Raw genomic sequence first — 24,741 nt, 5'->3', positions numbered from 1 at the left:
GTGCATATTACTCCTCCTCATTCGAACTTAGAACTGTGCCTGTGGCGACCAGCTGTTACTGACACAAGTGCTACATAAGGGACATTTATTTGACAGATATAGTATCTGCAGATATGTAAAAAGGATTGTAGGCAGGTAGATACACAGCTATGGTAAGTATAAATATATGTATACAGCATTATTGTACATGCCATCATACAGTTATATGCGGATGTATAAGTAGTTAGATAGGATTATATGCAGGTATATTCAGACAGATATGGATATATATATGCAGTAAATATAAATATACAGCACTACTGTACATGCTATAATACAGACATATGTATGATATTATTATTAGTGAAGCTAGAAGTCACCCTGCAACCTGGCTTCATAACAACTATAGTTGTAGGCCTACACATGTCAAATAAAAACAAGGAAGTGGATGAGGATTATTTTTTAGCTACTATTGTCTTACTAGACTCAGATCAGTCTGGGGGTAAAGTTGCACTCCTTAGGGACAGACCTAGGATCAGCTCGCCAGTTAACCATGGAAAAAAGATGCAGTGACCCTACAATAGTTTTAATGAATAGGTCACTCACACTGCACCCAGCACGCCTCTGTGTTTCTGAGATCACATGGATAAATATTTATGTCACAAACAGGATCGTTCTTCATTCATTTGATTTATTGCATTCCTACAATCAACAGTGAATACAACTATTCTGAATAGCCCCTCTCTCTCTCATCTAAGAACATTGAGTAGGGCAGGCTACCACCAAACGGTCACCCTAATAACATTTAAATAGTTATTTTTAATACATAGCTTCCATGAAGTAAGGCTACTTTCTCTTAACATTGTGCAAATATTGAAAAGACAGATGTATCTGTCATCTGCTTCTAAGGACATATGTTGGTATGTGTAAATACAGCAGTAGTTTAACCGCCCACTTAATCCACTTGTGAAATAGACTTTACCCAATTTGAATCTTTATATCTAAATGCAAAGTCCAAGTGTTGCACAAAGTCATGTACACATTACATGCGAGTAGAAACGGTAGTGATGCAGTACATTATATCAAGTGGTATCAACATGATGTAAGTAAGGTTCGGAATAACAAGTAGAAACAGACAGAACAATGTGAGAAAATACGTTTTTTTCTTTTTCTTTTTTTTTTATCCACTTTTTCTCCCATTTTTCTATATTTTCTCCCATCCCAATTTCGTATCATCCAATTCAACCCTCCCCTGTCACGAACGCTGTTTCTTGCCTCCCACAAGCCGGCTGCAATGTGGACTAAGTCATACATAGCACAAGTCCCCTCCGGTACTTGAGGTAACAGCAGTCGCATCTTTTCACCTGCGCAGATCGATCTCTCAGTGGCGAGGAGTAACGCGTGGGAGGCTCACGCTGCCCCCGACACTTCCTGATTCTACTGCGCAGGCGCACCAACCGACCTGTAGGAGTTGCTGTCCACAACGCCCGATCCCCACCCATCAGTTTCCCACCCCCTAATACGGCCAATGTGTATTAGTATGAACGACCAGCTAAACTGAAAGCAATGTGGAGCGCTGGGCTCGAACAGGCGAGCCCAGCGTCTCCGCATTCGTGGCGAGCGCCTTGCCCACTACGCCACGTAGCCGCCCTAGAAAATACTTTGTTTTTATACTGATTTGGTTGTTATTTGTCACACCATCATCATGCACAGGAGTTATTCCACCGCTACACATCACAGATTTCAGTTCATACTTGTATGACTTCTACTAGTTAAGCTATATTGTGTCATCATTAGTTTCATAGTTAACATGGACGGGATTGATGTTGGAGGTCTTGAGTCATAGGCAGACACCGGCCTGGTAAGTGTCTTCATTACACGTAGTGATTAAAGATGGTTTCATATTTCTCCTGTTTGCCTGATGTGACCTTTGGCTCTCCGTTCTGCTTGATGAAGTCCTGAGAAAACAAAAAAAAACACATTGGACCTCATTCTCGAACATTTTCTTAAGTGTCTTAAATATCTTCTTAACTTTGTAAGACCAAACCTAAGAAAGATCCCCGCCGGATTCATGAACGCGTGGAAACTTGTTCTCAAACAGTCAGTGTTCTCAGCTGCACTCGACCGAATGAGGAATGCCACTGATTCTTAAATTGAATGTGCACCTGATTTCGCCCCGCCAGCTCATTATAAGAGCATGCAACCACAGGACCGGGTGCCCACAGAATTATATTAGATTAAAATGTATTGTCATTATACAACACAAGTACAGTACAACGAAAATAAGTTTGTCATCCAATCAGAGTGCAAATGTAATAGTAAAGTGCAATAGTAATATACAATGTACAGGTGATTAAACTGGGTATAAAATATATAAATTGGTACTACTGAATAATCATGCTAATCGGATGTATGTACAGAGTTGTAGTGTTTACTGTAATATATTAATATGTACAATGACACAGGTATAAAGACCCTATGGTAGTAAGTCATACTGGCCAGCAGCGTAACTAGTACGAGTATGTAAGGGATTTGTAGAGATAATAGTATCTACAGATATGTAAAAAGGATTATATACAGGTATGCACAGACATATGTGGATATAGAGTAAGATAAGGAGTATAACATAAGTTTGACACTTCTTTAGTAGTCTCCACGTGCAAGTTAAAAATGTCTTCCCTCTCATCATGGGATCCAGGGATTCCAGGGCGGTTCATTGAAACATATAACAAACATACTACTGTTGTCATGTTTATATAAAAAAATAAAAACAGGTGTTGGATTTTCCAACTAATTCCTCTTGGGGTGGAATGAGTGTAGCAGCAGCAGCAGCAAGCGTGTACAAAGTGGGACATCTTTAACCCATTCACTGCCACACAACAGAAGGTTAACCCTTTACTATCACACAACCGACGGCGATGCTCCATCATTAGCTCCACGGATGCATCGCCGTCGGTTGTGTGATAGTAAAGGGCTAACCTTCTGTATTGTCACAGTGAAAGGGTTGACCGGCTGTCGTGTGGCAGTGAAATGTTTAATGTTGCTCCTCACCTCCAGATCCTCCAATGAGGCGATGCCATCCTCCACTTTCTGTCCAATCCCGTGGCTGAAGCTTGAGTAGCGCTCCTGTTCAAATCAAACATTTCTAATATCAGAAGACTAAAACCAGATGTAGTATTTTCACAACAATATGTAAACAGAAAATGAAGGTGTGTATTTAGATAATGGAAGGCGATGTTTATGTTATGTATCTTGGCCTGTGAACGTTTGCTTGTATCCTTTTGCACTTTGTGGGATATTTGTAGTCGATATCCTGATGAAGAATGTGCTCAGTCAACCGAGGCTTGGATAATAACAAGGGTTTATTAACCAAACAGATAGAATACATAGAGAGAATGGCTGAGGGCTTCCCCCCAGGTGATCAGCTGAATTTACCCAGGTAAGAAGACCCCGGATAGATCTCAAGAGGAGATCTATATAGGTAACAGGGGGGGGAGTGGTCCCATTTGATAGATCAGATGGGGGGGAGGGGGTACAGGTTTGGGGGACACAGGGGAGGGGGGTGTCTTATTCCACAGAGGGGGGGGGGGGCACAGGTAAGGGGAACATATTTACATGAGGACATATTATACCACAACTTCATACTATGCTAGTGTTGATGTTCACTTTGCGTCATAAAATGACAGCCTGGCTGTACGGCAATACAAATAAAACTTAAACAACAACAATGTTAAAACCTTATCTTCTGTCAAAAAATCCAGATTTTGTTGGATGACATCGTTCCATGATGTTGCCGTGGTGTTTTTACCACCAGGCCATCAGGCCTCTCAACTCATAAACCTAAATATACCAAATCAAATCAAATGTATTTGTAAGGCCACACGTTAATGTCCCCATGGGCCGGACACGTCTTCTTTAAACAAGTCAAGAAGAAACATCACAATAGGTCAAGAACAAAACACCATAAAGTCTAACATTTTTAAAATAAATGCAACACTCCCAGACATACCCCACGCGAAGGTAAGGAAAAACTCACTAAAACCTAGCAATAGGAAAAAATGCACCACAGGCAATGTGGAGGAGAGAAACCTACCACTTTGCATCTGCTTACCTGCGGCCTGCACTACACATAAATGCACCATCAACTATGACTGCTGCTCTTGAACCTGGACTGCTACATACCAATGTGTAATACTGTTGTATACACTTGTCACTTCTACTTTTACACACAAATCCTCGTTGTCATATTATGTACTGTATATAGTTTGCTCATTTCCTCATTTCTATTTTTTTTATTATTATTATTTGTATGTCTATTTTCTCAGCTGTGAAGCATTTGGGCTACAATTTCTGTATTAAAGGTGCTATACAAATACAGTTTAATATAATAATTATTATTATTAGTGTCACATTCCATGTATTTCATTCTCCCATATCTCATACCACCTGTGTAATACTGTTTATACACATATCCTAATTTACATATTATGTACATAGTTATACATCTTATTCATTTACATTTACATTTACATTTAGTCATTTAGCTGACGCTTTTATCCAAAGCGACTTACAAGTTCTGTACGACAAGCCATCAGGAAGAGCACAACTCTATCAGCTGAGTAACAATGTTCATCAAAGTGTTGAGTGCTACAGTGTAGGTTAGTTTATTAGGACAAGTGCATGACAGTATGGTTAGTTAGGGTTAGATTTTTATTTTTATTTTTTTTTTTAATTCAGATAATGGTTGAAGAAGTGAGTCTTTAGTCGACGGCGAAAGATTGGACGTGTTTCGGCTGTCCTAACTGGGGTGGGTAGTTCATTCCACCATTGTGGGGCAAGGACTGAGAATAGGCGACTTCTCTTTGATGACCCTCCCGGAGCTTGGATAGGAGTAGGTCTGAGGCGGCCAGAAGATGCAGAGCGTAGGGGTCTTGAGGGTGTGTAGTTAGAGACCATTGACCGGAGGTAGGCGGTAGCAGTTCCCTTTGCCGCACGGTATGCTAGGTCAAGGGCCTTGAAGCGGATTCGTGCAGCAATGGGGAGCCAGTGCAGGTCCCTAAGAAGTGGGGTGACATGGGCCGACTTCGGTAGGTTTGAGATCAGGCGGGCCGCTGCGTTCTGAATGAGTTGAAGAGGCTTAGTGGCAGTGGCCGGGAGGCCAGCGAGCAGTGCGTTGCAGTAGTCGAGGCGGGAGATGACTGTTGATTGGACGAGGAGTTGGGTGGCTTCTTTTGTCAGGAAGGGGCGTATCCTTCTGACGTTGCTCAGGAGGAATCGGCAGGTTCTGGTTGTCGCTGCGATGTGAGCAGAGAAGTTCAACTGGTCGTCGAGGACAACACCAAGGTTCTTGGCGGTCGGGGACGCGGTCACAGCTGCATTCTCGACTGTGATGGAAAGGTCGGTCAGGGGGGAGGATTTGGCCGGCAGGTGGAGCAATTCTGTTTTGCTTAGGTTCAGTTTGAGGTGGTTGGTCGTCATCCAGGCGGAGATGTCGGACAGACAGGCCGAGATCCGCTCAGAGACGTGGATATCTGAGGGAGGGAAGGAGAGGAAGAGTTGAGTATCGTCGGCATAACAGTGGTAGGAGAAGCCATGAGACGTGATAATGTTACCCAGTGATTTAGTGTAGAGGGAGAAGAGAAGGGGTCCTAAAACCGAGCCCTGGGGGACACCCGTCCGCAGGGGGCGGGTGGCCGACAGGGTCCCTCTCCATGACACTTGGTAGGAGCGGTCATTGAGGTATGATGACAACCATGTCAGCGCAGAGCCAGCCACTCCCATTCCTGCGAGGGCCGCGAGGAGGATCTGGTGGTTGACTGTGTCGAAGGCTGCAGATAGATCTAGGAGAATCAGGACAGAGGAGAGGCCTTTCGCTTTTGCTAAGTGAAGTGCCTCTGTGACCGCAATGAGGGCTGTCTCTGTGGAGTGACCAGTCCTGAAGCCTGACTGATTAGGGTCTAGGAGGTCATTCTGTAAGAGATAAGCAGTAAGTTGGTTGGATACAGCACGTTCAAGTGTTTTAGAAAGGAAGGAGAGAAGAGAGACAGGACGGTAGTTGCCTATGACGGTAGGGTTCAGGGATGGTTTTTTTATGAGGGGCGTGACTCTGGCTTGTTTTAGGGAGGTGGGGACCACCCCCGAGTTGAGTGAGGAGTTGATGGTTGCAGTTAGGAATGGGAGGATGTCTGGTGCTATGGACTGGAGGAGTGGGGAAGGTAGCCGGTCCAGCTGGCATGTAGTCGGACGGTTCGACGTTACCAGTGTCAGGGTCTCGGCTTCTGTAATGGGAGAGAAAGATGACAGAGTGAAGGATGAGGTTCTCGATTCAGCATTTGGAATGGGTGGGGGTTGGGAGAAGGAGCTGCGGATGTTCTCCACTTTTTCCTCAAAGAAGATCGCAAAGTCTTCGGCAGAGAAAGATGAGGGAGGGGGGGGTGGGGGGGGAGTGAGGAGGGAGGACATGGTAGCATGCAGTTTGCGAAGATTCTTGGCAGAGGCCTCGATCCTATGGTGAAAGAAAGAAGCTTTGGCATTAGTAATGGTTTTGGAGAATGTTAACAAGAGGTTGTGATATGTGTCGATGTCAGCAGTGAGGCGTGACTTTCTATACTTCCTTTCAGCTGCTCTGTTATGCCATGCTTATTTACTTTTTATTTTACTTTATTCTACCTTTATATGACTAGTGCCCTAATGTGTCTAGTCCTCCTACTGCTGAGCTGACCTGTTTTCTCGTCCAACACGTTTCATTGTGCCGTTGACCTCGTGTTAACATACATACATTATGACCATTGACCAATAAAATAAACGTGAAACCTGAAAGGCATACAGTACCTTCACCATACCAGAGATCACTCCTTCTTCTGCCATGCGGACGGCGTTCCTGAGTCCTCTGGCGAAGGCGTCCATGGCTCCGATGTGAGCGATGAACAGGTCCTCCAGGTCTGTGGACTCTCTACGTACCTTGGCGTCGAAGTTCAGACCTCCAGGCTGCAGACCACCTTGTTCAATGATGGTCTGAGAAGGGGAATGACATTGGTTAACTTTGTTTCAGAGAAACATCCTCTAAGAGCAACGTTGGTTCACTTTGTTTCAAAGGGTGATTTTTTTTTTAATTTGTGTCGAGATTATATATATATATAATATCCAAGCATTTGTTACTAGTTATTGTAGAGGTAATGTAACTAGTTATTGTAGAGGTAATTTAACTAGTTATTGTAGAGGTAATGTAACTAGTTATTGTAGAGGTAATGTAGCTAGTTATTGTAGAGGTAATTTAACTAGTTATTGTAGAGGTAATGTAACTAGTTATTGTAGAGGTAATGTAACTAGTTATTGTAGAGGTAATGTAACTAGTTATTGTAGAGGTACGTTTTATTCTCAATACTACCCGGTGCAGCTTTAAATAAAATGCCATTCCTCTTTAAATATCCATTATTTTTTTTGTTTGTTGTTGTTTTGTTGTTGTTGTATTATATATATATATATATATGTCTGTTATCACTCTCCGTGGATGGGATGGGGAGGGGCTAGGGGATAGGAACGGGAAATGGGGGGGGGGGGGGAAGGAAGATGTATAATTTGTATAATTATCTGTACTTTAAATTTTTTGAAAACTTCCAATAAAGAAAGTTATAAAAAAAGAAATCCATTATTCTATGACCACTCTAAAACCATCGGTTGTCCTCACCTTCATCACCATGGTGATGTTCCTGGTGTCCATGGGGAACTGGTCTGTATCCCAACCCAGGTCTGGAGAGCCTGTATTGGAGTCCACTGAACCCAGCATGCCAAACCTGCCCGGCAGAAAGCAGTCAGTAGTGATAATGTAATAGTGAACATTGGGGTGCAGTAAATGCCATCCATCTAATGATGCCAACATGTTAGGGGTGTAATGATACACTAATGTTAAAGGAACACTCCCAACATTATGGGAAATGTGTTTACCGTTTTCTCCAGAGACAGACTAGATAAGATGCCAATCCGGCTGCACGCTAGCTATTTGTGCACGCTAGCCTAGTTTAGCAGTGCACAAATTAATGGAAGCGGATACAGAGTGTTAAGCTAGGCTACTGGTCCGTATCGCTTCCATTAATTTGTGCTACTACTAATAGCAGTAGTCATACCGTACTTATCACGTACAATATCACACGAGAGTGAGTGCAGTGAATATCAGCACAACTGTGATACATAAATATATAATGTATATTATTATACATATTCCATATTGAACGGACAGATTTCTTTAAAAAATCTTCCTTTCTGTACCGAGAACACCCCTACATGATGTCAAATAATCACGTCTTACGCAGCGGCCATGACGACGTCATGTTCGTAGGAGTGTCCCGCTAACGTGGTGTGGTTGGGCTCGATGTTCAGCTTAAAGTGACTGTCCAGACCATACTGCTTCAGGAAACCTATTACACTCATGGCATCTGGAAGAGAGAGGCACCTAAGTATATATACACACACTGGAGACACACTGGAGAACACACTGGAGACACACTGGAGACACACTGGAGACACACTGGAGAACACACTGGAGACACACTGGAGACACACTGGAGACACACTGGAGAACACACTGGAGACACACTGGAGACACACTGGAGAACACACTGGAGACACACTGGAGACACACTGGAGACACACTGGAGACACACTGGAGACACACTGGAGAACACACTGGAGACACACTGGAGACACACTGGAGACACACTGGAGACACACTGGAGAACACACTGGAGACACACTGGAGACACACTGGAGACACACTGGAGACACACTGGAGACACACTGGACACACACTGGAGACACACTGGAGACACACTGGAGACACACTAGATACACACTAGATACACACTGGAGACACACTGGATACACACTGGAGACACACTGGAGACACACTGGAGACACACTGGAGACACACTAGATACACACTGGAGACACACTGGAGACACACTGGAGACACACTGGAGACACACTGGAGACACACTGGAGACACACTGGATACACACTGGAGACACACTGGAGACACACTGGAGACACTGGATACACACTGGAGACACACTGGAGACACACTGGTATTTGATACTGGTATGAGACAGCTTACCGTAATCATACTGGTGTTTGATACTGGTATGAGACAGCTTACCGTAGTCATACTGGTGTTTGATACTGGTATGAGACAGCTTACCGTAGTCATACTGGTGTTTGATACTGGTATGAGACTGCTTACCGTAGTCATACTGGTGTTTACAAGGCTCTTTAGGTTTCGGCTCAATGAGAAACTGGCACTTCAGTCCTATCTTCTCTTTGTACTCTGCAAACAAGAGAACATTTTTGCATTTATGGAGCAGGCAAACGAGTTGAACAAGTTTTTCGACAGTTTTGACCAGAGTAACTTCCCCTCACCGAACAATCAGCAGCAATCAGAATACTGGCATTTCCATCACACTGTGATTATTTATCAGTGTTTCCCCTATCATTGCCTTGAAGGTGCGGCCTGCACGACTCTCTCTGCACGACTCTCTCTCTCTCCGCGCGCAACACACACACACCGAAACCTTTCGGTGTGTGTGTGTGTGCGCCCGTCCCAAATCTGGCACACTTTTGAACTAAGTTATACTGTGATAGAGCGCAGAGAATGAACGCGTTCACAATTACGTTCATCTAGCGGAAATACAGTACATTCAGTTCACGTTCGCCCCAAAATATGAACGTTCAGGTACATCACCGACTGTGGGTATCCAGTATGAAGAACAGCATTGATTGTGCTGAGAAAGAAGTATGGATCAACAACATCATTGGTACGTAGGACAGAGGGCTAGGGGTGCAGAAGACCAGCCTATTGGATTAGAAAACTATCTACTTCTACCTCCATAAAAAAAAGTATTGCTTTCCCCCCAAAAAAGACATTTGATTAAGATATTTATCATTTAAAAAAATGTGGTGGGTCAAAAAAAAAGTTGTTTATATGTTGCAGGAATGTATCCCCTCCCTACTTCCCATTTCCCCAAGTGGAATGCACCTGATTGGATAAATTACATGCTGGTGCTCTAGTGCGACATCTAGTGGCTGAATGTTATGTATAGCACATTGAAGTTATCCTCCACTACAGACACCGTCTTCGTACACAAAAGCTTGCTGACTTTAATTTGACAACATAGTCAAGACAGAAATACACCAGAGATGAGGCTCACACTCTTACTTACTGACAGCCAGAGATGAGGCTCACACTCGGTACTTACTGACAGCCAGAGATGAGGCTCACACTCGGTACTTACTGACAGCCAGAGATGAGGCTCACACTCTGTACTTACTGACAGCCATTTTGAAGAAGTTGGCCATGTGTTTGAGTTCAGCAGCAACATCAGTGTTGTGTATAGAGAGGAAGCCCTCCCTGCCGCCCCAGAAAACTAAAAGACAGAAAACAGATAACATTTTTTTATTTATTATTGCCTACATATATTGTAACGTATATTATAACCGATAGGGCATACAGACCCTCATATGCACCTTTGTTTATAGATAGATTTAATTATATTGTTTACACTGTTTATTTTCCTCATATTTCTATATTCAGATTTAATTTAATTTCCTATATTTATGTCTTTCTACTATTACCCTGCCCATACCTTTCTACTATTACCCCCCCCCCCTCCCCTCCCCCTGCCCCGTGCTGCTAGGATGCCTGAATTTCCCAAAGGGGATGAATAAAGGAATGTCTTGTCTCATCTTATTTTATCAAAAAAGTTACTCAAGTTGATATTTTATGTGGAGACACTACTGTAACTCTCTCTCGTACCAAAGTTCTCTGCTCCAAGCTTCTTGGCAACATCCAGTCCTTTCTTCGCAACATCCAGTCCTTTCTTCAACTGAGCCCCAGCGTAGGCCAGAACATGACAGTCAGGGTTAGTGGCTGCTCCGTTCATGTACCTGTCATAAGTAACAATGTACCTGTCATAAGTAACAATGTACCTGTCATAAGTAACAATGTACCTGTCATAAGTAACAATGTACCTGTCATAAGTAACAATGTACCTGTCATAAGTAACAATGTACCTGTCATAAGTAACAGTCATAAGTAACAATGTACCTGTCATAAGTAACAATGTACCTGTCATAAGTAACAATGTACCTGTCATAAGTAACAATGTACCTGTCATAAGTAACAGTGTACCTGTCATAAGTAACAATGTACCTGTCATAAGTAACAGTCATAAGTAACAATGTACCTGTCATAAGTAACAATGTACCTGTCATAAGTAACAGTCATAAGTAACAATGTACCTGTCATAAGTAACAATGTACCTGTCATAAGTAACAATGTACCTGTCATAAGTAACAATGTACCTGTCATAAGTAACAGTCATAAGTAACAATGCACCTGTCATAAGTAACAATGTACCTGTCATAAGTAACAATGTACCTGTCATAAGTAACAGTCATAAGTAACAATGCACCTGTCATAAGTAACAATGTACCTGTCATAAGTAACAATGTACCTGTCATAAGTAACAATGCACCTGTCATAAGTAACAATGTACCTGTCATAAGTAACAATGTACCTGTCATAAGTAACAATGCACCTGTCATAAGTAGCAATGCACCCGTCATAAGTAACAATGTACCTGTCATAAGTAACAATGTACCTGTCATGTGTAACAATGTACCTGTCATGTGTAACAATGTACCTGTCATAAGTAACAATGTACCTGTCATAAGTAACAATGTACCTGTCATGTGTAACAATGTACCTGTCATGTGTAACAATGTACCTGTCATAAGTAACAATGTACCTGTCATAAGTAACAGTCATAAGTAGGGATGTCCGATATTATCGGCCTACCGATATTATCGGCCGATATCGGCATTAAAATGTAATATCGGAAAATATCGGTATCGGTTTTAATTTTTTTTACATTTCTATAGCCTTTATTTACCCAGGCAAGCAAGTAAGAACAAATTCTGATTTTATTTATTGTCAAAAGTATGCATAATGTTGTGTTAATTCCACAACAAGAGATATATAATGTTTGAAATTATTCAATTTTTTTGGGGGGAAACCCTGCATATATCGGTAAATTAAGAGTTGGACAATATCGGTATATCGGTATCGGTAAAAAAGCCAATATCGAGCATCCCTAGTCATAAGTAACAATGTACCTGTCATAAGTAACAATGTACCTGGCATGTGTAACAATGTACCTGTCATGTGTAACAATGTACCTGTCATGTGTAACAATGTACCTGTCATGAGTAGCATGATGACTGTATATACAGATAGAACACATGTGATGACCATATATACAGATAGAACACATGCGATGACTGTATATACAGATAGAACACATGTGATGACTGTATATACAGATAGAACACATGTGATGACCATATATACAGATAGAACACATGCGATGACTGTATATACAGATAGAACACATGTGATGACTGTATATACAGATAGAACACATGTGATGACATTATGCTACAGTGGTTCTACTCTAGACAGACCACTGACCTTGGATGGGCGAACAGGTTGCAGGTCACCCACAGAACTTTCACACCAGTGTGGGTCTGCAGCTGGAGAGCCAGGTCTGTCATCTCATCCAGGTTCCTGTTGGACTCCTCCAGACTGGAGCCTTCTGGAGCCATGTCCCTGAGAGCAACACGGTACAACATCCATTAGGCTAATGATCATTTATAATCATCAATAATAAAAGAGATAGTTTGAGGCCTGATTCGAGGCCCTGAGGGTGAAGTTATCCAAGTTATCTATCTAGGCTACAATTAGTCCAGCAGCGTGGTGACATGGGTGGGGCTCTGGCCACATGATCGGAAGGTTGCGATATGTCCTTGGACTTTGCTGTAACAATGCTCCTGCTATGGTGACAGGGACACAGTACATTTCTGAGTGCCGTTAAACCGGAGTCCCGACTCAATGCGGTCGTTAACTTCTTAACAAGCACCCAGAAAAGTGGCCATTTAATTTTTTTTACTTGAACTTGAGGACTGCATACTTTCTTTGCAAAGCTTAGCTTTATACGTATAGCACATGTATGAGCCTGGTCTCTTTTGAAAGATAACATTCTGAAGTTACTAATGCAAAAAAGGAAAATCACTTTTAGTGCTAATGAAATAGAGTAACAGATGTCTGAACTTGAGTTGAACTTGTGTACTTTTTCTGTAGTGGTTGCAAGATTCCATATTCCAATATTCCAGTATAGAGATATAAGCTGGAAAACACTGCGGTTCCATAGCCTGAAGTCTTATGTAGTACAAGTCCACATGTTATTAAAGTCTGTTCAGAAATGGGCCTTGAGAGACGTCAGAGTTTAATCGGCAACACAATCCAAAATCCATTTCCTCATCCACGGCCGTTCATTCTGAAGTGTGATTCACTTTTGGTTTTCGCTCGTCAACTTTCACCTAGATCTCTACCACGTGGGGTATCGTTGGAATGGTACACTCATTGGCTACAACGCTGATCAATCATTTTCGCCATCAGCGGATGACTGGCAGTTCTGGAGCATCTGGAGTCCAGGGTGGTCATCTGACGCGCAGCACGTAAAAAGACGCTCGCCATAGACATATCGTAATGTAACTCGAGAACCGAGGAAAGGATTTGGTCGAGTGAGGTGGCGTTCGAACGGCAACAAATAGATCTTTCGAACGGTCATTTATATGTTCTGCGAAAGATGCAGCCCAAGCCGTTAGACACTCGCAAAATGCCGTGACTTTCGTGCAAGGGCATGTTAAGAGGTTAAAGAACCCAGGGTACTGTATGGCAGCCATGGTTTGCTTTGCTCAAGTGTGGGTGTCAACCACAGTCAGTTGTCCTGGCTATAAGGGTTTCAGTTGTCCTGACTGTAAGGGTTTCAGCTGTCCTGACTGTGGTGGTTCCAGCTGTCCTGACTGATGGTTTCAGCTGTCCTGACTGTGGTGGTTTCAGCTGTCCTCCTGACTGTGGTGGTTTCAGCTGTCCTGACTGTGGTGGTTTCAGCTGTCCTCCTGACTGTGGTGGTTTCAGCTGTCCTGACTGTGGTGGTTTCAGCTGTCCTCCTGACTGTGGTGGTATCAGCTGTCCTGACTGTGATGGTTTCAGCTGTCCTGACTGATGGTTTCAGCTGTCCTGACTGTGGTGGTTTCAGCTGTCCTGACTGTGGTGGTTTCAGCTGTCCTGACTGTGGTGGTTCCAGCTGTCCTGACTGATGGTTTCAGCTGTCCTGACTGTGGTGGTTTCAGCTGTCCTGACTGTGGTGGTTCCAGCTGTCCTGACTGATGGTTTCAGCTGTCCTGACTGTGGTGGTTTCAACTGTCCTGACTGTGGTGGTTTCAGCTGTCCTGACTGTGGTGGTTTCAGCTGTCCTGACTGTGGTGGTATCAGCTGTCCTGACTGTGGTGGTTTCAGCTGTCCTGACTGATGGTTTCAGCTGTCCTGACTGTGGTGGTTTCAGCTGTCCTGACTGTGAGGGTTTCAGCTGTCCTGACTGTGGTGGTTTCAGCTGTCCTGACTGTGGTGGTATCAGCTGTCCTGACTGTGGTGGTTTCAGCTGTCCTGACTGATGGTTTCAGCTGTCCTGACTGTGGTGGTTTCAGCTGTCCTGACTGTGAGGGTTTCAGCTGTCCTGACTGTGGTGGTTTCAGCTGTCCTGACTGTGGTGGTTTCAGCTGTCCTGACTGTGAGGGTTTCAGCTGTCCTGACTGAGGGTTTCAGCTGTCCTGACTGTGAGGGTTTCAGCTGTCCTGACTGTGAGGGTTTCAGCTGTCCTGACTGTGGTGGTTTCTTCTGTCCTGACTGTGGTGGTTTCAGCTGTCCTGACTGTGGTGGTTTCAGCTGTCCTGACTGTGATGGTTTCAGCTGTCCTGACTGTGGTGGTTTCTTCTGTCCTGACTGTGGTGGTTTCAGCTGTCCTGACTGTGGTGGTTTCAGCTGTCCTGACTGTGGTGGTTTCAGCTGTCCTGACTGAGGGTTTCAGCTGTCCTGACTGTGGTGGGAATATAATAGTATTCACACGGTCCTGTATTCAAACGTTCTCAGTTAGGAGTGTTACCAGTATGTAACTAGGGTAGTACACACTACACTTAATGTCCACGTGTACAGTAAGTAAACAGATCTCAAGTCAGTGGTAAAACCTTTAAATAGAGTCACTTACCTATCGTGAAACGTGTAATACCTCACCTGTAGAGACAAGGAGACGTCAATAAGCCACAAGCAGAAGTAAAAATATATTTTTTTTAAATTAAAGAAATTATCAAAACAACTGATTAAATCAACATTATGCTGCTTAAAAGCTGCCTGTGTAGATTTGGGAAGAAACGATTAGCCCTACAATCATTACAAATGCTTGACATTTCTGTTCTTGACACAAATCCAAAAATTAAACGATTGAAACAAAGCGAACCAGCATTGCAGTAGCTTAGAAGATGTTTCTTTGTATGGTAAACGGGGAAGCATGAAGAGGTAAATATGTGTCTTTGTATGGTAAAGGGGGAAGCAGGAAGAGGTAAAGATGTGTCTTTGTATGGTAAAGGGGGAAGCATGAAGAGGTAAATATGTGTCTTTGTATGGTAAAGGGGGAAGCAGGAAGAGGTAAAGATGTGTCTTTGTATGGTAAAGGGGGAAGCAGGAAGAGGTAAAGATGTGTCTTTGTATGGTAAAGGGGGAAGCAGGAAGAGGTAAAGATGTGTCTTTGTATGGTAAAGGGGGAAGCAGGAAGAGGTAAAGATGTGTCTTTGTATGGTAAAGGGGGAAGCAGGAAGAGGTAAAGATGTGTCTTTGTATGGTAAAGGGGGAAGCAGGAAGAGGTAAAGATGTGTCTTTGTATGGTAAAGGGGGAAGCAGGAAGAGGTAAAGATGTGTCTTTGTATGGTAAAGGGGGAAGCAGGAAGAGGTAAAGATGTGTCTTTGTATGGTAAAGGGGGAAGCAGGAAGAGGTAAAGATGTGTCTTTGTATGGTAAAGGGGGAAGCAGGAAGAGGTAAAGATGTGTCTTTGTATGGTAAAGGGGGAAGCAGAAACTATATAGATTAAAGTAATGTCACACCTTACCTGTACAACTATATAGGTTAAAGTAATGTCACATCTTACCTGTACAACTATATAGGTTAGAGTAATGTCACATCTTACCTGTACAACTATATAGGTTAAAGTAATGTCACATCTTAGCTGTGCAACTATATAGATTAAAGTAATGTCACATCTTACCTGTACAACTATATAGGTTAAAGTAATGTCACATCTTAGCTGTGCAACTATATAGATTAAAGTAATGTCACATCTTACCTGTACAACTATATAGGTTAGAGTAATGTCACATCTTACCTGTACAACTATATAGGTTAAAGTAATGTCACATCTTAGCTGTGCAACTATATAGATTAAAGTAATGTCACATCTTACCTGTACAACTATATAGGTTAGAGTAATGTCACATCTTACCTGTACAACTGTATAGGTTAAAGTAATGTCACATCTTACCTGTGCAATGGTATAGGTATGATGCATACTTCATTCCCCCACCCCCCTACAAGGACCACAATGGAAATAATCTCTGAGCTTTTTTGTGTCTATCCTTGGCAGTATTCCAGACTGTGCTTCTGTCACATATTTATTTATATATTGTCAAAAGAAAATCAATCAATCTTCTAAAGGTGGTGGGAGGGTAGGAGCATCACAGACCAACAGATCATTTCTAGTTTCAAACAGCGCTGCAGGGATCCAGTTTTTCTATTGTGACACATTATTTAAAAAAAAAACATGCTGTGCAGTGTTAGAAATATATGTAACCTTTATAAATTAATATTGTGTTTGGATTCTGACACAAAAAATATCAGGAGAAGTTGTCACTGATGTGACTATGTTTCAATAACCAGTAGCACTCTGCTACTCTTCTCCTGGCCTCAGGTTAAAGCAAATCACACAGGTTCTTGGTACCTGTGTTCATTCCGATGAGACACAACCACTGAGTGCTGACTTCACTCCCCCCGAGCTTGGTGAAGAACTCACTCCCCCCGAGCTTGGTGAAGAACTCACTCCCCCCGAGCTTGGTGAAGAACTCACTCACTCCCCCCGAGCTTGGTGAAGAACTCACTCCCCCCGAGCTTGGTGAAGAACTCACTCACTCCCCCCGAGCTTGGTGAAGAACTCACTCACTCCCCCCGAGCTTGGTGAAGAACTCACTCCCCAAAGCTTGGTGAAGAACTCACTCACTCACCCCGAGCTTGGTGAAGAACTCACTCACTCCCCCCGAGCTTGGTGATGAACTCACTCCCCCCAGAGCTTGGTGAAGAACTCACTCCCCCCCGAGCTTGGTGAAGAACTCACTCACTCCCCCCGAGCTTGGTGAAGAACTCACTCCCCCCCGAGCTTGGTGAAGAACTCACTCCCCCAGAGCTTGGTGAAGAACTCACTCCCCCAGAGCTTGGTGAAGAACTCACTCCCCCCGAGCTTGGTGAAGAACTCACTCCCCCCGAGCTTGGTGAAGAACTCACTCCCCCCGAGCTTGGTGAAGAACTCACTCCCCCCGAGCTTGGTGAAGAACTCACTCCCCAAAGCTTGGTGAAGAACTCACTCCCCCCGAGCTTGGTGAAGAACTCAATCCCCCCCGAGCTTGGTGAAGAACTCAATCCCCCCCGAGCTTGGTGAAGAACTCACTCCCCCCCGAGCTTGGTGAAGAACTCAATCCCCCCCGAGCTTGGTGAAGAACTCACTCCCCCCCGAGCTTGGTGAAGAACTCACTCCCCCCCGAGCTTGGTGAAGAACTCACTCCCACCGAGCTTGGTGAAGAACTCACTCACTCACCCCGAGCTTGGTGAAGAACTCACTCCCCCCCGAGCTTGGTGAAGAACTCACTCCCCCCGAGCTTGGTGAAGAACTCACTCACTCCCCCCCGAGCTTGGTGAAGAACTCACTCCCCCCCGAGCTTGGTGAAGAACTCACTCACTCACCCCGAGCTTGGTGAAGAACTCACTCACTCACCCCGAGCTTGGTGAAGAACTCACTCACTCCCCCCGAGCTTGGTGAAGAACTCACTCACTCACCCCGAGCTTGGTGAAGAACTCACTCCCCCCCGAGCTTGGTGAAGAACTCACTCACTCCCCCCCGAGCTTGGTGAAGAACTCACTCACTCACACCGAGCTTGGTGAAGAACTCACTCACTCCCCCCCGAGCTTGGTGAAGAACTCACTCACTCCCCCCGAGCTTGGTGAAGAACTCACTCACTCACCCCGAGCTTGGTGAAGAACTCACTCACTCACCCCGAGTTGGTGAAGAACTCACTCACTCCCCCCCGAGCTTGGTGATGAACTCACTCCCCCCCGAGCTTGGTGAAGAACTCACTCACTCCCCCCCGAGCTTGGTGAAGAACTCACTCCCCCCGAGCTTGGTGAAGAACTCACTCCCCCCGAGCTTGGTGAAGAACTCACTCACCCCGAGCTTGGTGAAGAACTCACTCACTCACCCGAGCTTGGTGAAGAACTCACTCACTCACCCGAGCTTGGTGAAGAACTCACTCACCCCGAGCTTGGTGAAGAACTCACTCACTCACCCGAGCTTGGTGAAGAACTCACTCACTCACCCCGAGCTTGGTGAAGAACTCACTCACTCCCCCCGAGCTTGGTGAAGAACTCACTCACTCCCCCCGAGCTTGGTGAAGAACTCACTCCCCCCCGAGCTTGGTGAAGAACTCACTCACCCCGAGCTTGGTGAAGAACTCACTCACTCACCCCGAGCTTGGTGAAGAACTCACTCACTCACCCCGAGCTTGGTGAAGAACTCACTCACCCCGAGCTTGGTGAAGAACTCACTCACTCCCCCCGAGCTTGGTGAAGAACTCACTCACTCCCCCCGAGCTTGGTGAAGAACTCACTCACTCACCCCGAGCTTGGTGAAGAACTCACTCACTCACCCCGAGTTGGTGAAGAACTCACTCCCCCCGAGTTGGTGAAGAACTCACTCCCCCCGAGCTTGGTGAAGAACTCACTCACTCCCCCCGAGCTTGGTGAAGAACTCACTCACTCACCCCGAGCTTGGTGAAGAACTCAAAAGCAGCATGGAGTCTCATCTTCGCCGACTCCATGGGAGTTCCTTCATTCCACGGTCTGTGGAGAGTTGGGAAACCGAATGGGTCGGCGCCTGAGTCAGACATGAAGGGGAGAGAAACAGATAAAGGACAGCAGGTCAGACATGAAGGAGAGAGAGAGAGAGAGAGAGAGAGAGAGAGAGAGAGAAACAGATACAGACAGCAGGTCAACATGAAGGAGAGAGAGAGAAACAGATACAGACAGCAGGTCAACGTGAAGGAGAGAAACTTGAACTTTAACCGTCTACTTTTGGGGGAGATAAAGCAAATACAAATTACATCATCAAAGAATAAGGTTTGTGAGGTGTGTGTGTGTGTGTGTGTGTGTGTGTGTGTGTGTGTGTGTGTGTGTGTGTGTGTGTGTGTGTGTGTGTGTGTGTGTGTGTATGCGTGTGTGTATTACCAGTTCCACAGAAGGTGTGCCAGTAACAGACTGAAAACCTCAACCAGTCCTCCATCTTTCTACCCATCAGCACCTGTGGGGGAGCACAGTGTCCACCATATACTGCAAAACAGTGTCCACCATATACTGCAAAAACACAGTGTACACCATATACTGCAAAACAGTGTCCACCATATACTGCAAAACAGTGTCCACCATATACTGCAAAACAGTGTCCACCATATACTGCAAAACAGTGTCCACCATATACTGCAAAACAGTGTCCACCATATACTGCAAAAACACAGTGTACACCATATACTGCAAAAACACAGTGTACACCATATACTGCAAAAACACACAGTGTACACGATATACTGCAAAACAGTGTCCACCATATACTGCAAAAACACAGTGTACACCATATACTGCAAAAACACAGTGTACACCATATACTGCAAAAACACAGTGTCCACCATATACTGCAAAACAGTGTCCACCATATACTGCAAAAACACAGTGTACACGATATACTGCAAAAACACAGTGTCCACCATATACTGCAAAACAGTGTCCACCATATACTGCAAAACAGTGTCCACCATATACTGCAAAAACACAGTGTACACCATATACTGCAAAACAGTGTCCACCATATACTGCAAAAACACAGTGTACACCATATACTGCAAAAACACTATAAAAAGCCCATTCATCCGTCCGAGAAATATGGATTCAAAATAGGGATGTCCGATATTATCGTACGCTATTGACATTAAAATGTAATATCGGAAATTATCGGTATATATATATATTTTTTTTTTTACATTTATTTAACCTGTATTTACCCAGGCAAGCACATTCTTATTTTATTTATTGTGACAAGTATGCATAATGTTGTGTTAATTCCACGACAAGAGATATGTAATGTTAATTACCTGAAATTAAGGGGACCCTGCATATATCGGTATCGGTTGATATCGGTATCGGAAATTAAGAGTTGGACACAATATCCGTATATCGGATATCGGTAAAAAAGCCAATATCGAACATCCCTAATTCAAAACAGTCTTCTACTACAGTGGTTCTCAACCAGGGGTCTGGGGACCAGTTTGATTGATTGATTGATTGATTGAAAACTTTATTAACAGATTGCAGACTGTACAACTGTACAAGCAAAACTGTACGTTGGAATATTGACCCCATACTTGGTCATTTACTGTACATTGGAGGGGGTTGGGTTAGGACATTTACAGGGGCCAGTTTCGAATTGCAGTCTCCCGTAGGTGTTCTTTGGTTTTGAAAGTGGGTAGTGATTCACATTCCTTTACAGCTTTGGGTAGGGCGTTCCACATTGATGTGGCATAATTGCGAAACGTGTTTAGTCCCTTGTTTGAGCCGAATCTGGGTTTAACATGATTTGTGGAGCTCCCTCTGGTGTTGTGATCGTGGTATTCACTGACCTTTGGGAAGTATTTTGACATGTACCTTGGTCGTGTAGTGTATCTTGTAGACCAGGCCCATTGCAAGTTGCTGTACTCTGTCGTCTACTCTAAGCCATCATAGGTTGTCAAAGTGGGCAGGGGTGAGGTGGGTTCTAGTAAGGTCAAGCAGTAGTCTGACCAGATTGTTTTGAGATGTTTGTAATTTTGTTTTTAGCGCCTTTGAGGTGCTTTGGTACCATGAGGTGCAAGCATAGTCGTAGTACCCTTGAATGAGTGCTCCTGCCAGAGTCTTCAGGGTATTCTTGTTTACCAGAGAGGAGATCCGGTACAAGAATCGAGTTCGTTGGTTGACTTTTTTTATTACATTGGATGCCATTTTGTCACAGGAAAGATTTGCCTCTAGGATGGAACCCAGGTAGGTAATTTCTTCTTTCCTTGTGACAATATTGTCACCCACTGTAACTGAGAAGCCGTCGGTCTTGCTGAGTTTGTTATTTGAACCGAAGAGAATGGACTCTGTTTTGCCCATGTGTAATGATAGTTTGTTATCAGCGAGCCATATGCAGATTTTGCCTAGTTCCGAGCTGAGGGTTTTTTCAACCTGTAACTTGTTCTTGTCAGAGACCAGCAGGGCTGAGTCGTCCGCAAACAGGAACAAGTTGCAGTCACAAGCTGACGACATGGCATTTGCATAAATTAGGAACAGTAGCGGTCCTAGTATGCTTCCTTGTGGAACACCACAGCTCACTGTGAGGGGGGGGGGGATAGGGTACCGTTTACCTCCACCATCTGTTCTCTCCCCTCCAGGTAGGATTGCATCCAGCTCACTGATAGACTATCAAAACCAATTGCTTTTAGCTTGTCAATCAGAATGGTGTGATTGACAGTGTCGAAGGCCTTTTGTAGGTCCAGCATGACCATGCCGCAGTATTTGCCTGCATCCACCTCTTGTTTGATGTGGTCATTTAAATAGAGAAGGCATGTGTCAGTGGAGTGGGATGTTCTGAAGCCAGATTGGAATTCGTAGATTAGATTTTTTTCCGCAAGGTACTTTTCGACCTGTTCGTATACTATTTTTTCCATGACTTTCGAGATGGAGGTAAGGATAGAAACAGGGCGGTAGTTGCCTGGGTCTAATTTACTGCCCTTTTTGTGCAGGGGTGTTACTCTCACAATTTTGAAGTCCTTGGGGACGTGTCCCTGTTTTATGGAGAGGTTTATTATGTGTGTGATGACTGGGGTGATGGCGGCTGCTGAGTCTCTGAGGAATTTGGAGGGGATGTTGTCATGGCCAGTGGCCTTGTTCGGTTGGAGGGCGCTCAGTATTTTGAGTACCTCATCTGTTGTTACCATTTCCAGTTTGAAGTCGTCTTTGTGGACCCCAAGGTTCTTGTAGTATGCTACTATGTGTTCTACCCCATAATGCCCTGAGTGGGAGGGTAGTTTGTTTACCAGTGTTGTGGCTATGTTTGTGAAGAAAATGTTTAAGTAATTGGCTACATCAGTTCCAGGCCGTCCACAGAAAAACAGGTCTATGTGAGAATAAAAATGACTATTCTGATCACTTTCACTTGCAGAATTATGGACTTATCTTATTATCTGGACAAAATCTCATAATATCAATCATCATCAAACCTTTATTTGAATAGGCAGGTTCGTTTTGATTGATTGATTGATTGAAAAGTTTATTAACAGATTGCAGAATGGGTACAGTACAGTACAGCTCAATACATACAATTGTTAAGGGGATGCAGACCAGAGAAAGACTTTTATCTTGTTTACATCAGGGTCCCCCATTTTCAATTCATCATAACATATGACAGTACTGCTACATCTATACATTTATGACATATCAGATTTGCAAATACAGTACTGTTTGTGATACAAAAAGTGTCCAGAAAAAGAGTGTATATACATTTGACGTAGAAACTGTACATTGGGGGAGGTTGGGTGGGTGGGGTGGGGTTGGATGGGTGGGTGGGGGCTGTACATTGGAGGTGGGGGGGGGGGGGGGGTTGGGTAGGGGGACACACACTGTACACTGTACATTGGAATACTGACAAAGCCATACTTGGTCATTTACTGTACAACTGGGTTAGGACATTTGTAGGGGCCAGTTTCGAATTGCAGTCTCCCGTAGGTGTTCTTTGAGAGTGTTTTTGAAAGTGGGTAGTGATTCACATTCCTTTACAGCTTTGGGTAGGGCGTTCCACATTGATGTGGCATAATTGCGAAACGTGTTTAGTCCCTTGTTTGAGCCAAATCTGGGTTTAACATGATTTGTGGAGCTCCCTCTGGTGTTGTGATCGTGGTATTCACTGACCTTTGGGAAGTATTTTGACATGTACATGGGTACCTTGGTCGCGTAGTGTATCTTGTAAGAACAAGTTCTTATTTTCAATAACGGCCTATTTTCAATAACGGGACTCATATCAATGTCGAGGACTCAAGGACTCGAGGTCCTTGATGAAACAGATCGAGAACCACCGGTTCTACTGTAACAGAATCACACTTAAAGTGCGTATCTTTGTGTTTGTGTGTGTGTGTGTGTGTGTGTGTGTGTGTGTGTGTGTGTGTGTAAGACAGTAAGAGAGAGGGGGGGGGACCCTGATGTAAACAAGACAAACGTCTTTCTCTGGTCTGCATCCCCTTAACAATTGTGTGTATTGAGCCGTACTGTATTGTACCCATTCTGCAATCTGTTAAATAAAGTTTTCATTCATTCATTCAGAGAGATAGTTTCACCTGCTCCTGTTATTTTCATGTTTGTATCTCTCAATATCTGATTGCATTATTAGTGTGTTCATGTCCTTGACATACTTGTATTTATGTGGACATAAATATATCATTCAAATGTGCGCGTGTGTCCAGTCACACCTACCTCCCCTGCACTGTAATGTTTGAAGCACATGACATCTCGTGTTCCAGCGTTGGGCACATATGGTATCTTTGATATACCTGCAGGAATAAGTTTTTGCAGTAGATTACGATATTCAATGAACCAATACACACTTAGGAGTTGCGCGGAGGAAATTACAGTTTACACAGTTTAAGAGTGACTGACAACATACAATGGAATGAGAATCATAAAGCTGATTGCAAGAATGGAATGCATAATAAAACAAAAAGTAAGCGCGATGTTATACGTGTCGTGCATACGTGGCGCTGTGTGCTGCGTGCAACACACTTCAGACATATAAATTGCATACAATTTACGCACAGCGCGTTTGATCGTTAGAATAACATGATTACCCGCGAAGAACTCTTTCTCCGTTGTCATTTCAAGGCTTTTCAGAACCTGTCGTGCTTCAGAGTGTCGTTGGTTTGTTTATGAGTTTGACCACCTCCTTTTGGGTGGGGGGGGGGGGGGGGGGGGGGGTTGCAAAACAAAGATGTACTTTTCTTTTTGGACACAAGGTGGCACTAAGCACCCGTTTAAAAAGGGAAAGAAAAAAACTGGTGACAAATAAGATGAATGAATGAATGAATGAAAACTTTATTTAACAGATTGCAGAATGGGTACAATACAGTACGGCTCAATACATACAATTGTTAAGGGGATGCAGACCTGAGAAAGACGTTTGTCTTGTTTCCATCAGGGTCCCCCATTTTCAATTCATATAGACATTTATGACATACATAACATACATGACATTTATGGCATAGGGACATATAGGTATTTAGTACTGATACATTTGTGACATAGGCGGTATTCAAATATACAGTACTGTTACCCCTAGATCCTGACAGAGTATATACATATGATGGGGAGGGGACTGTACATTAGGAGGGGGTGGGTGGGTGGGAGGGGAATATACATACGGCGGGGAGGGAATATATACATGCGGTGGGGA

At 43.9% G+C, this 24,741-nt stretch overlaps 1 protein-coding gene across 2 annotated transcripts; it reads right to left on the bottom strand.

Moving 5' to 3' along the window:
• Positions 1-1,506: 1,506 nt before the first annotated feature.
• Positions 1,507-24,226, bottom strand: LOC311246279 (uncharacterized protein). Of its 2 annotated transcripts, none has more exons than XM_084336414.1 (14): positions 24,140-24,226; positions 23,769-23,845; positions 19,464-19,536; positions 19,001-19,113; positions 15,135-15,160; positions 12,500-12,637; positions 10,784-10,914; positions 10,299-10,394; positions 9,215-9,298; positions 8,285-8,411; positions 7,667-7,772; positions 6,811-6,993; positions 3,031-3,105; positions 1,507-1,937 (listed from the first exon to the last, which is right to left on the bottom strand). In XM_084336414.1, the coding sequence occupies exons 1-14, from the start codon at positions 24,165-24,167 to the stop codon at positions 1,854-1,856; spliced, it is 1,341 nt and encodes a 446-aa protein (XP_084192540.1). In that variant the 5' UTR covers positions 24,168-24,226; the 3' UTR covers positions 1,507-1,853. The 2 variants fall into 2 exon arrangements, with proteins under 2 accessions (XP_084192540.1, XP_084192541.1); XM_084336415.1 differs by having other exon boundaries at positions 6,822-6,993.
• Between the last annotated feature and the right edge of the window lie 515 nt (positions 24,227-24,741).

Source organism: Notolepis coatsorum, assembly GCF_963971535.1.
Source record: "Notolepis coatsorum genome assembly, chromosome: 19".
Classification (NCBI taxonomy): domain Eukaryota; kingdom Metazoa; phylum Chordata; class Actinopteri; order Aulopiformes; family Paralepididae; genus Notolepis; species Notolepis coatsorum.
This window is presented reverse-complemented; position numbering and strand designations above follow the sequence as displayed.

What these genes read in the sequence shown, in the direction of transcription:
- LOC311246279 (XM_084336414.1), bottom strand. Translation starts at nt 24,167, where the DNA reads ATGACAACGGAGAAAGAGTTCTTCGCGG. An exon ending in AGTTCTTCACCAAGCTCGGG is followed by an intron (nt 15,161 to 19,000) that starts GTGAGTGAGTGA and finishes TTGTCTCTACAG; the next exon opens with GTGAGGTATTACACGTTTCA. An exon ending in CTTCTTCAAAATGGCTGTCA is followed by an intron (nt 9,299 to 10,298) that starts GTAAGTACAGAG and finishes TCTTGTTTGCAG; the next exon opens with AGTACAAAGAGAAGATAGGA.